At 36.3% G+C, this 12,990-nt stretch overlaps 1 protein-coding gene across 1 annotated transcript; it reads left to right on the forward strand.

Moving 5' to 3' along the window:
* Positions 1–188: 188 nt before the first annotated feature.
* Positions 189–10,612, forward strand: LOC116289553 (uncharacterized). The gene is made up of 2 exons (XM_031696502.2): positions 189–718; positions 8,636–10,612. The coding sequence occupies exons 1-2, from the start codon at positions 508–510 to the stop codon at positions 8,866–8,868; spliced, it is 444 nt and encodes a 147-aa protein (XP_031552362.1). The 5' UTR covers positions 189–507; the 3' UTR covers positions 8,869–10,612.
* Positions 10,613–12,990: the final 2,378 nt, after the last annotated feature.

Here is a 12,990-nt window from a genome sequence, read left to right on the forward strand (position 1 = left end):
AGAAGTCAAACTTAGGTGCAAATCTTATTCTTAAATTTTTATATGTATAATACGAGCAAAAAGGATCCCCATAGAAACGCAGAGCTTCGGCTGTCTCTGCAGTCCACATGTGCACAGCGCGTGTTTGTGTTATGGTACGATCCATGCTCCACGGATCACCTGATATGACGTCACAACCTTTTAATTCTTTTGAGAGATACAAAAGAAAATTAATACCAGTCTGAAAGAACTATATGATTTTAAAGAATTGCTATCAAAGTGATTTCTCTTTTCATCTTTATACATCACATCTTGAAGAAGTAGGAAAGAAAATATTGCTGTGCGTAAACACCAGTCTTTAGGATTCAGACTCACTGGAAAGATCTTGAAATTTTTTCGGCAACTCACTTTTCGTATACTGCGTGACACTCAGCCAGTTTTATGCCAGTTTTTCGTAGGATTATTCCAAAAATCTATTTTTGAAGTCCACAAGACCGTGAAGAGAATAACAGAAAAAGCCAAAGATTAATGTCCTCACTGGATCATAGAGAGCAAACAATGAGGCATGTTCCGTATTTCGTGGCTTGTTTTCTTATCTTTATGACATTTGTCAAAGCGTTTCCCTCACAGTGCAAGGACGACAAATTCTTCGACCACGTAAAGCAAATTTATTTGCCGTGTTCTGAATGCGAAAACCAGCAATTTGAATGTGAGATTTGTTGTTCAGCTAGAAAACCAGGTTAGTATCATATCCTTTTACTTGCTTTTCATCTTAATAAAAATAGACATTTTGAAACCTGATAATATGAAACAATAGGTGCTGTAAACTGTCACGCTTTACCAGGGTATGTTTATATTTAATCTTAGCATGCAGAGCAGGCGTTCTTTTGATGGGTTTGAGAGGAAGAATCGGGGTTTTGGGGTTCCTGTTTGGAAAGCTCGCTCGTTCCAAAGTTCCCCAAAAATCCTGGTTTTTCCCCAAACCCACAAGAACGTCTGCTCTCTATACTTGGGGTGCCACCACACGACTCAAAACCCCTTGAGATATATAATAACAATGAAACACTTGCTAAGTTGGTTGATCTAACAAGAGAAGCTAAAGGGACAGACCATTAGGTAATTGAGAATTGCGTAATTCTCAAAAAAATGTCGAGCAAGTACTTCTCCTACGTATAAAAATATCGCTCAACCTCTCCTTTCAGTAAAGGAAATATCTAGTAAAAAAATGCATGCAGGACTTGTTAAACAATACGCTCTAAGAGCGTATACTGGGTTGCCTTGGTTGGGTTGCATTGTTTGCGCATCATAAAAGTTGTAAACGAGAAGATTTTTCTTTCAGGAAATCATTGCATTCAGAAAACAGACGTCAATACCAAAAAAGTGCTATTTTCGCCGTCAATCGAGAATCGCGAAATATTTCTTACGTATTTGAAAGTATTTCATAAGAAAAGTCCATAGGCAAATAAAATGAACTTGAAAGGTGTTTCTTAGCGGTAACCAAAACAATCGAAGTAAACTGGTGTTAACTCGAACTCGGTCTCAAACTCGAACTCGAACTCGAACTCGAATCACAGAAAATAAAGGGCGGATCCAGGGGGGGGGGGCAAAGGGGGGCTGAAGCCCCCTCTCAGCAGAAAACAAAACAAAACTGAAAAATTATGTGCTGTTTTTGACTGCTTTCCGTTGTGTTGACGGAAGAAACTCAATTAGCCCCCCCTCCCCCCCTAAACTCAATTAGCTCCCCCCTAAACTTTTGGCTGGGTCCGCCCTTGAAAATAATCTCCGTCGGAAGAAGTTATGTCAGTATTTCACTCATAAAACATTCATTTGCTCACTCAAATAAGCAAACTTTTTCTACGAATTCCCCTAGAAATATCATTCAGCTTGTCTTTATTCGGGTTTGCATAGTATATCACTGGTTGCTTTTTAGAGCAAATTACTGAGACGGCCTTTATGGTCTGATACCTATCAAAGCCATGATTGACGTTCACCAAAAGCTTCTTCGTCGCGACAGAAACAATCGCTAGAGCGGCGCGTGTGGTTGGGGATGGCTGTAAGAGTTCATTATATGCTCGGATTTTTCCTCAAGATTCTCATCGGAATTGGTATTTCTTTTTGTTCTTTAGTACTTTTTCAATTTCTTCTTTTGTCGTTTATTATTTCATTGAAGAAATCATTGCGTAAAGTTGAAGAGTACATGATTAAAGATTAAAGACTGTTATTAAAAGTGAAAAAACAAGGCCCTGTTGGCAGGGTACACTGGAATACCTGGAGGGCCTGGAGGGCCTGGTTTCAACCATGGAACCCGCGACAGGAGACAAACAAAGCTGCATCTTTTTTTGTTTGGTTAAGAACAACTGAATTGTTAATGATTTAAAAGGACGAATATTTGTTGTAATATGCTCTTCGTGTTATATTTCATCCAGCATTAAAATATTTTAAGCTTATCTATAGAAATATTAAAAGTTTTGAGAGAAAGTCTTTGATTTGTCGATTCGTCGAAAAAAATGCTTGTCATAAAAAATGATAATATACGCATTGTTTGCTATAAAAAAAACCACCTGAATTCTTGAAAAACGCTTCTTGATCCATCTTTGACTACATGGAAGTTGGTTTTTTTTTTTTTTTTTGCTGTTGGTCTATAATTTGTTCCAAAGCTAATTTTTCTGTGCATTTGAGAGCCGCATTTGCGAGTAGTTTTGCTTTGAAATCAAGTGGGATTCCTGTATTGTGTACACAGACGCCATACGCACGTACGGACGGAAGTGACGTCAACCAAGTCATGAAAAATCAACTCGATGGTTTACCATTTTTTCTTAAGTATGATGCTCCGCTCTATAAACTTTGTTTTTCGAAAACTTTTGTCGTTCGTGATTTCCGTATCTTTCTCACACATAAAAAAACAGATGAAAACTGGCAAAATCGAACCTTAAAGTAGTTAACTAAATTACTAAGGCTAATATGAAAGGAATAAAATTAATTTTAATGAAGTATCAGGGCCGTAGCCACCGGTACGGTTGGTCCGGTTTCGAAAAATATTTTTAAAATGTAAGAAAAACCCAAAAACCTCGAAAACCGGACCAATCAGAAATTTGAAGCTACGGCCCTGAGTATTAGGATATTAAGAAAGCTTTTTTAACTGATGACACATTTGGTTTTAACGTTCAAGGCCTTCATTTCTCCAGCCAATCTTCACTCTGATGCTACCAAAGCATTTGTTTGTTTTTTATTTTCATTGTGGTGGGAATCTCTAAAATTTCGATTTCAATGAAAGACATCTAAGGTAAATTTTACTAAACCTGATAATGTGTTGGATTGTCTGTAGTTATCTTTGTTTTTTTTTTTAAGTAAAAGAGATTCAAAGCCTAAAAATGTCGGCAATCCATGGAAAACTTTGTCGAAGAATCTTCAAAGAACAAAACTAGCCCCTGGGGGTGGGGGTGAGTTGTGTACAAAATTCCTAGTTGGGAGAGTATAATCGCGCAAAACAATGTAGTGCATTTTGATTCGATGTCAATCATGTTTTTTATTATGGGATACGTTATCTTCATCTCGAATAAAAATAAATGAAGATTTTTCCCGATCCTAATTTTACCTTTCAGATTCATTCAATTTGGCTCCCTAATTTCGTATCGAGAGCTCCGCTTTTAGGCAGTGCCTAAATATATATTATATAGAGAGTAGGAGATCAGGACGATCGAAGTGACCGGTAATGAAGGACGGGCTAATGAGACCAGGAAGATCAGCGTAAAAAACGGAAGATTTAGCAGCTTGCAGGGTCTTGGCAAGAGAATGTAGGGTGAAGTCGTGTCTCAAAATAAAGTGGTACAACCACGTGGAGAAGAGATTCAGATTTAAATGCTATACGAAGAATCGATTGACATTGGGCATACCCCTAAATCGATTGACATTGGGCATACCCCGGACTCGGACCAGCAAAATCAAAATCAGAATCAATAATAATAATAATAACAACAACAACAACAACGACGACGACAATAATAATAATAATGATTAAAAATAATAATAATAACAAGAAAGATCATTAATGAGAACGGAGGGAAACATCCACTGAGTTCGACAGCTGTTATGTACCTATACCTAGACACAAGGGAGGGCATGGCCTGAGATCCGTCGAATACGAGTACAAGCTTACAAAGATTAAAGCTGCTGTAAAGCTCTACCAGAATGCAGACCCCACGAACTGCCCAGATGTTTGAGGAGAAACCAGCGGAGGCTACAACTGAAGCACACAAATATGCAGAGGAGCTGGAGATAAAATTATCTCTAAAGTATCCAAATCCATCATTTACTTCGACCAGAAGTTCAGAAGTAGAGATTGAAGGAACGAAGATTAAAGAACACTTGAAGAGTGCACTGGTAGGTAAGCTACAGGAGAAGATAAACGCAGGGAAATGGCATGGTTGATTTCTCTCTTCGCGCTGGAAAGATAAAGAACTTTATCGAGATGCATGTTTTGCATGGATGAAAGATTGGACGACTACACCAACTCATACAGTTGCTGGTATGATGGAGCTATGAACAACTATTGCCAACCAAAGCGTATACGTCACAAAGGACCAAAACAACCCAGGGAGATGTAAGTTGTGTGCGGTAAAGAAGGAGAGACCCTTCCGCACGTTCTGTCAGGATGTTCTACACTGGCTCAATCAAAGTACTTGAACCGACACAATGCTGCTCTGAAGATATTATTCTTCAAGAGGTGCAAAGATCTTAAATTAGTGGAAAGTGTTCCCCCTAGGTACTCACCTGTGACTCCAAAGCCTATTCATGATTCAGATGATGCTAAAGCTTTCTGAGATGTACCGGGGTATGCTGAACACACCTATGTTAAAGCCAATAGGGTGGATGTACGATTCGTGGACCACAAGGCAAAGCAAGTCTGGGCAGTAGAAATGAGCTGTCCCTGGATTGACAATCGTGAAAAGAAAGTCGAGGAGAAGACAACCAAGTACGGTGCATTACTCTTGGAACTAAAAAAACAGCACCCTGGTTACAAGGTACAACAGTGCAATATCATAATTGATGCATTGGGAGGATGGTCAAAGGAGCTAGAGCAAACTATGAAGAACTAAGGCTTGTTGGTGCTTGTTGGTGTGTTTTGGATAAGATGCAGAAAGCCACCATCTCGTACTCGCTCCATGTAACAGAACATTTGTTAAAGCAACTGCTACATAAGGTTGACTGTTCCTTTAAAGTTCCCGCACGGGTCTCGGTAAAAAGCGGAAACAGCTGAAAGAGCAGAAATAGCTGAAATAGCTGAAAAGTGCAGAAAAGCGCAGAACTTCTTATTATCATAGATAATAATCAGTAGACAAATATTATGAAAGATGATATAATATAAATAATGTCAAACTAAACAAAAATATTAAAAAAATGAAAAAAATGTTAACTGCAGAGATACCAGCCAATGGACCGACCAGCAAGGTCAATGTCACGCATTCTCTTTACCAAAAAATAAAATTTCTACATAGTATTAAAAGATAAATAAAATTAAATAAAGTCCATGCACAGAGATTTATTGTTAAGCCTTCTATCGTGCTGCTCAGATTTTGATCCTGGCTAGAAGAGCTTCAGAGCCGGACTGCTCGATGAATGGTCAGCTTTGAAAATATTTCTTTTATACTGAATAGCCACTAAGAAGTCCAACTTCATATTGTGACGTTGATCAAGTTACTTTTTCTGGAAGACCAAGCACCTTTTCTTAGCAACGGGCTGCTCATTGGTCAACATAACGTCGCTCGCCTACTGCGAAGACAGCTGTCAAGCGCTTCTCGGACTGAGCTAGATTTATTGCTGTTGTTGTTGTTTTTTGGGCTTTCCCCGGCATAGTATATAAAGGAAAAAATCAAAGCTCTTTCAGCTCTTTCATGGTAATAAGAGTGATGAAAGTAATTCAAGTACAGAAATAGGTTGAATTTATGACATTTCTGCACTTTTCAGCTCTTTCAGCTTTCCGCTGTTTCCGTTTCAGCTTTTTACCGCGACCCGTTGCCGCACCTAGGCTTTGGATTGCATTACCATTTGATATTAGATCAGCACCTCCCTTTATATTTTTAAATCGAAACTCAAGACACATTATTTTAAATTAGCTTATTATTAATGATTGTTACCAATAGCCATGTATTCTTAGTTTATTACTTTTTAGGTTCAATTTTTTTGTGATTAACAGTTTTAACAAGAAGGAAAAAAATACATTTTCATTAGGATTTAAGACCTTTAAAAAATACTGTTTAGTATACTGTTACAGAATTATAGAATATAGAGGGTTTTTTTATCGCTAGAATTTATCGTAAGTATTGTATATACATTTTCTTCTCAAACCATTTTAAAGACAATGATTTTATAGGGGCATCTATTTAAATATGTTGTAGTTAGTTTCCTTTTAGACTGTATGGGTTACGCTGTGCGCCCTATACAGGCCATAGATATTTTTGTTCATCTATACGTTTTAGTACTGCATATAATAATAATAATAATAATAATAATAATAATAATAATAATAATAATAAAATCATTATTACAAAAAAATATATTGATATTGCACAAAATATATATAGAAGATATTACACGGTGGCGCGTTTTTATCTATACCTAAATTTTGTGCCATGTGGGAGTCGTTTGGTAGTTCAACAAATCTGAAACAGGGACATGGGTTCAAAAATGATCACCTTAACCTATGACAGACAAACTCACGAAATTCTGTTTATTATCCGCTATCTTTGTTTTATTTTGGTGGCGACGTACGCAAATAGATAAATAGATCAATGGGTAAATAGATCAGTTAGGTGCATAGGTATACCAGTAAATAGATAAGTAACTTCTTTAGGTAACAAAGTACTATAGGTTATAACGAAAGAGTATAAAGTACTCATACTCTCTTGGTTATAAATAGATAAATGCATGGATAAATAGGTAAATTAGGTAAATAAAGATTACAAGGTGAATGGGAAATGAAATAGATAATAAAGAAATAACCAACGCATTCCAAAAGGTTTAATTATTCTTTAGGGAATCTTGTTTTCAGTTGCTAAATTCTCACTTTTTCCCCCAATTCACAACTTTTTCTATATTTTGGATATCCTTTTCTAATCTAAAATATCTATATCTTACCTTTCTACCCCGAGATTTTGAGTTATCGATAGAAAACGTTCTTAATTTATATATCATAAACTCACGTATACGTTGATGACTTGTAATGGCTTCTTGTTTTGCTTCTTGCAGAACCTTTCCAACTTGGACTATGAACCACCAGACAATTTTTCATCTCAGTCTAAGAGAAGAGAGTTATTCTCTACTTTCTTATAGCCCATTGTGCTTTGCACCTTGGGGGATAACCAATCAAAAAGCTGTCCCAAATTAAAAAATTCTTCAATTGAATATATACTATACCTGCCTTTATCTGTACAATACTGATTGTCACTTTATTCTGAGTTAATTTTGCTTCATGGTTTGGTGTTACAGAAAGTATTGATTTACGAAGAAATGTTTAAAATTTACTTTAAACTTCTTCAAGCTTTATTTTTTCCTGCTTTTTATATCTTCATTTTATATTTGTATATCAAACGAGGTAGTTTCAACATTGTCTGATCAGCCTTCAGCAAAATAATTGCGGATTTTTCCCGGGGTGGGGTGGGGGGGGGGGGTACTCCCATATATAGACTATATGGGGATGATCCGCTGAACAGGGTATGGTTTCTCGAGCTTCTTGTCATAAACAGGGTATGCAAATTCACTCAAGTTCCAAGTTCTTCCTGAGTTTCCTGTCATATTCAGGGTTTCTACTTTCGTTTTGACCGAAACTGGTTATTATAGTCGTAAAAAAACGATACGCGAGATGACATGATAATTGAAACAGGAACTCAGTGCAATTAATTATATCTACAAATTTGAGCTTTTTTGTCATAAAAAGGGTACCCCTTTCAGAATCCCTGCGGAACACCCCTACCCAAATCCTGGAAAAGTAGAGAATTAAATTTTCAAAATGTCATCATAGTAATATTATTGGTTGCTATATTGAACTAATAGGCCTTTTGCAATAGATTGACACGTGATTGTTACTGGATGGCAAAAAAATTTGGACTTCGTTTATTAAAAGATTTTTTGCTGGATTACTAATGTCCTATCCAAAACCTTTTCAAAAAATTTTTTTTTCTCTTTTAAGATATTTTCGATTTCAAGATACGAAGCATTTTAAAGTTTGTTTTCCATCCAGCAGAGCCTTACCCAAGGGACCTTGAGATGAATTGATTCGTTATCGAAGTCATATATCAGCACGTGACTGTTTGTTCCAAAAGGCCTATTGATTGTTATATTGATTGATATATTGAACGATCGCGAATGAACGACAAAACGAAATGAATGGATGTATGCTCACTTCACCATCACCTTTATTAAATCGGTAAAAGTCAATAGGCATCACACCAACTACTATAAGAGGTAGATGTATTTTGTCTTGTATTCTCAAGTCTAATTCTTAATAATATGTTTCCATTGAGGCTCCCAGAACGATTTTAAGGAGCGTCTCTTAAGATGGAACCATTATTTTATTTTCATATTATTTTCTCTACCCTTCTCTTCTCCTCTTGTTCAACACATCAATATTCATATATTCTTTTACTTGTTCTTGTTTCAGAGTTGGTGGATGCCTCGATATCTAGCAGTAATGCACCTAGGCCTTCATTGAAGGAAAAAACAGACAAGGCCAAATACCAAATCCTCAACCTCTTTCTCCAGAGTTTCATAATCACAATGGTAATTTGTAGCTTGTTAGTATTATTCTATGTTGCTTATAAGGTTACTCAGGAACGCCAAGCAGCAGCTGAATGCCCACAAGGAAATCACTTCCACAATGCTGATGCTATATAATCTAGGAAGAGTATACTGTAGACCCATTGTCTACCGCAGTGCAGGCTTGGATGCATGTTTATATTGAATACATGTATCTCGTAAATACTCGAGTCAAGTTGACATAGCAGCGAATAAGCTACTAGACGTTGGCGCTTAAAACCGGCTCTCTTTGAATCGGAAGCTATAGCAAACAGAACCAGCATCATACATTTTCATAATATCCACATGCATCTAATTTTAATAAGATGGTTGCCATGGTATCGGTAGCAAAGGATACACCTTGAACATAAAAATTCATCCATCTCTGGCTAGTCCGGCAAGCCACACAATTTTGGTATTACTACAGACGTAAACTTATATGAGTCTGAGGTAACCTATTATCTATGGTAGAAATAACCATAAAACGTACAATTGGTTCTAATAACCGTTAATATGCTGTCCAATTAAGAAATAATTAAGAAATAATAATGATTATAAAAAATAATTCCGAGGAATGACAAAATTGGATGAGGCCGTAGGCCGAGTCCAAATTGGCAGTCGGAGGAATTTTTCGAGTCTAATTATTTCTTGATTGGGGAGCATGAAATCCCATTACCTATCAATTATATAGCTGCCTAATTAATCTCATATCAACAAGACCTGTCCAATTAATGATGGTAATTGAACTGAGTGGAGTGCAATTTGGACCAAAATCATACAAGTGATTACAAAATTGCACGACCGCGTAGCGGGAGTGCAATTTGTTAATCACAAGTATGATTTTGGTCCAAAATTGCACGACACAAAGTTCAATTACCACTGAATCATGTCCTTTTTGTAATCATACACATGACTACATGACTACATGAAAAATATAATTTTTTAGCTTTTTCGTAATAAAATCTATCAAAAAGTGAGAAAATGTCCCAATTCACAGAGAAAAACACTTTGCAAACGCGTTGAAAAGACTTGTTTGATTGGCTGAATATAAGAATTCTGTTCTGTGATTGGTTCTTTCAAAAAGATACGATTAAGAGCTAAAAAGGATGCGATTAAGAGCTCCTAAGGATGCGATTTGGGAATTAATCGCACTCCTTTGAACCAATCAGATTGTAGGATTTGGCAGTGATTACAAAAAGGATATGATTAAGAAAATAATTGGACAGTTACCTATATGGGATTAATGAGAAGCTGTATAATTGATACATGAAATTGACTAATATCAAATTGGTTGATTTAACTTTTTTTTATTGGTGATAATAACCAATATGACTAGTTGTTACAAACAATTATTAATTGAAAATTAAATGAATCTGAGGCAACCATTGTCAGTAGCTGAGATTATTAATTGAAAAATTAAATGCATCTGAGGTAACCATTGTCAATTGCTGAGATTTGTTGTTTCAATCAAGTATGAAATTATCAAACAATTATTTGGTGGAAACAAAAATAAACTTGATAAAACCATTTAGAAACTAGTCCTTTAGAATAGAATATGCATGCACAACACGTCAGGTGCATGGACCTTTAGGCCCCGGATACGGGTTCCGTCCACACGTGTCCGGAAATTTTTGTATCCGTATCCGGAAATTTTCGAAAAAGGTCTCCAGAGTGGAAATTTTCGAATACGCTCCGAATAGGGATACGTGTGGACGGTCGTATCCGCAAATTTTCGAATACGCCGACGTAAACACGATTTTACGCATGCTCAATAAGAAAAACTATCCGTCAAAGGGACTAGGCACTAGCGTGCATCAGGGCGGATCAAGAAATTTCCGAATACGTGTTGGACAGTGAAAACGATTCGAAAAATATTCGAATACGCTGCGTGTGGACGCAAACATTTTCGTATCCGCAAAAAAAAATTTGCGGATACAAAAATTTCCGGATACGTGGACGGGGCCTTAGATCCCACAAAGTCCTCTTTATTGATATTCTTAAAAATCTAAGAATAACAATAAGGAGGACTTTCCAGAGATAACACATGTACCCTAGGGAGGTGAGTTAGTTATAGACTCTGGAAGAACAAGGGAAACTGAGTGAAGGGTTGCCACTAACAACATGCATATTTAGCCTACAAAACTTTGTGACAAAATTTCTGTGGCGCCAAACTCAACTGAGAAGCGTAGCAAGTTCTGTAATATTCTAATGAGCTATTTAGAGCAGACTAAATGGAATACTCTCAAAACCAGTTTAGAACTTGCAAAAACAATGAAAATCATGCCAGGAAATTGATTTAACAAAATGCATCACTGTACTCGCAAAAGCTAACATAAGGGAATTTAAGCAATTTTACTTACATTACGCAAAGTCAGTACAACAGCTTAGTTTTTTCAGCAAGAATCCAACCAAGCACTTGTTTTGCTACCAGGTATCAATTATTATGTGTTTGGAAAGGATTACTAAACCGGAGCGTTCATAATTTAAGCAGATGATGGGGGGCTATGATGATTTAAGATTTTCCTTGTACAGTTTTTAGAAGCCATCTTCCTAACATTTTGTGTATCTTTTCCCTGCCCCCCTCTTAACATATCCCCAAGTAAAAGATGAAATACCCCTCCCGAACTCCACTACCATCAATACAAAACCTCCGAAATGCCTATAAAACAAGTCATTACAGAATCTCAAACTTTAATAACTGTTTTGATCAAAATATATTATACTTTATTGCGATTTCTCCTATTTTTCAATTCAAAAATAAAGGAAAATGCAAGGAAAGCAAACCCTGATTTGCTTGAGATTCTCACTACCTAACAGTCGTCTCCCTAGCGACGGTTCTGGAAAGTTTGCGAAAATTGACGTTCGGCGTTTTTGAAAACTTTGTTTTCGCAAAATTTCACTATCATAAAAAGTTTGAATGCAGTTTAAAAAAATTTTATTACTTGAACTGTTTACAGGTATTTTTTTCATTTTCTTTTCTTTTTATGCTTCATTAAAAAAATCGTAAATGCATTGGAACTTACAACTTCAAACAAATTTGAAGTGCAAAAATAGTACTTCAAGCACTACAAATGACAGCAAATTTGAGAACTGATTAAAAAACCTTATACATGCAAAAAAAAAAAAAAAAAAAAAACTATTCGGACTCAAGGTATGAGGAGCTTGTCATCGTGTAATATTCTGCCCCATCTATTGTTAATATTAAGGTATGCAAAGGCAACTCTGGCCTTCCCAAATTTTCCACCATATATATCGCTACCAATCATGCCTTGTTACTTGCTCTACCCAAATACACGAGGTAAGCTGGCTTCAAACTTAACCAGCCCCCCTCTTCTCCAATAAACCAACCTCAATGCCGACCTCCCTGGTCAATAATCAGAACTCAGTGGTCCACATTCGATTCAGACCTCCCCGGTCGATAAACGATCCTCACTGGTCAAAACTGAAAATACAAACTACAAATGTCCCAAAGCAAACACACTACGAAATTGCAGAATTTCTCTACAACACACATACTTTACTATTCTCGAATAACCAAGAACTGGTGATGTAGACAAATAAACCACAAACTTCTGCCTCTTGAGCTCCATGAGCTTCTTAAACAGCCTGTGGCAACGCTGGGCACAGGCGGCATCACCCAGGTTTCCATTGGCGAATTCTTCCAAGGCTGAACGAACCAAATTCTCAAAATCTTGTTCAGAAAAACGTACACTTCTTCGTCGGTGGTTTAATGAGAGTGATTAATTCATGGCGTCCTTTCCCTTTTGTATTAGTATAACAAGGGCGGATCTAGGGGGGCCTTTGATATTGACATTGACACTATCCAAGAAGCCATTAAGTCTTCTACTTAGATTAACTTTTAAATATATTAATAATAATAATAATAATGATAATAATAATGATGATGATGATGATGATGATGATAATAATAATGGAAACTTTATTCTTTTTCTTGAATACAGTTGTAAATCTCTCTACGTATAGGCAATTGACAACTGGCTACTTGAAATTGATTGATATATAAATGATATAGAGATACATTTTACATCGAAAAATGCCGTAGCTCCTCGTGACTAATAAGAGTAATAATAATTATTATTTTCATTAATAGTAAATTAATAATAATATTTTTATTTTTAATGTAGTGTTTAAAAAACGAGTAGGAGTGTTTTATCGGGTCTAAAACCACTCGGCTACGCCTCGTGCTTTTATATCTGATAA

This window comes from Actinia tenebrosa, unplaced genomic scaffold, assembly GCF_029948245.1.
Source record: "Actinia tenebrosa isolate PJP-AT-01 unplaced genomic scaffold, QUT_ActTen_1.0 PGA_scaffold17__23_contigs__length_9995812, whole genome shotgun sequence".
Lineage (NCBI taxonomy): Eukaryota > Metazoa > Cnidaria > Anthozoa > Actiniaria > Actiniidae > Actinia > Actinia tenebrosa.

Bases quoted from the DNA above. Each gene is read 5' to 3' on its own strand.
- LOC116289553 (XM_031696502.2), top strand. From the start codon at position 508: ATGTCCTCACTGGATCATAGAGAGCAAACAATGAGGCATGTTCCGTAT. The intron at 719-8,635 runs GTTAGTATCATA...TTCTTGTTTCAG, and splicing joins TTGTTCAGCTAGAAAACCAG to AGTTGGTGGATGCCTCGATA.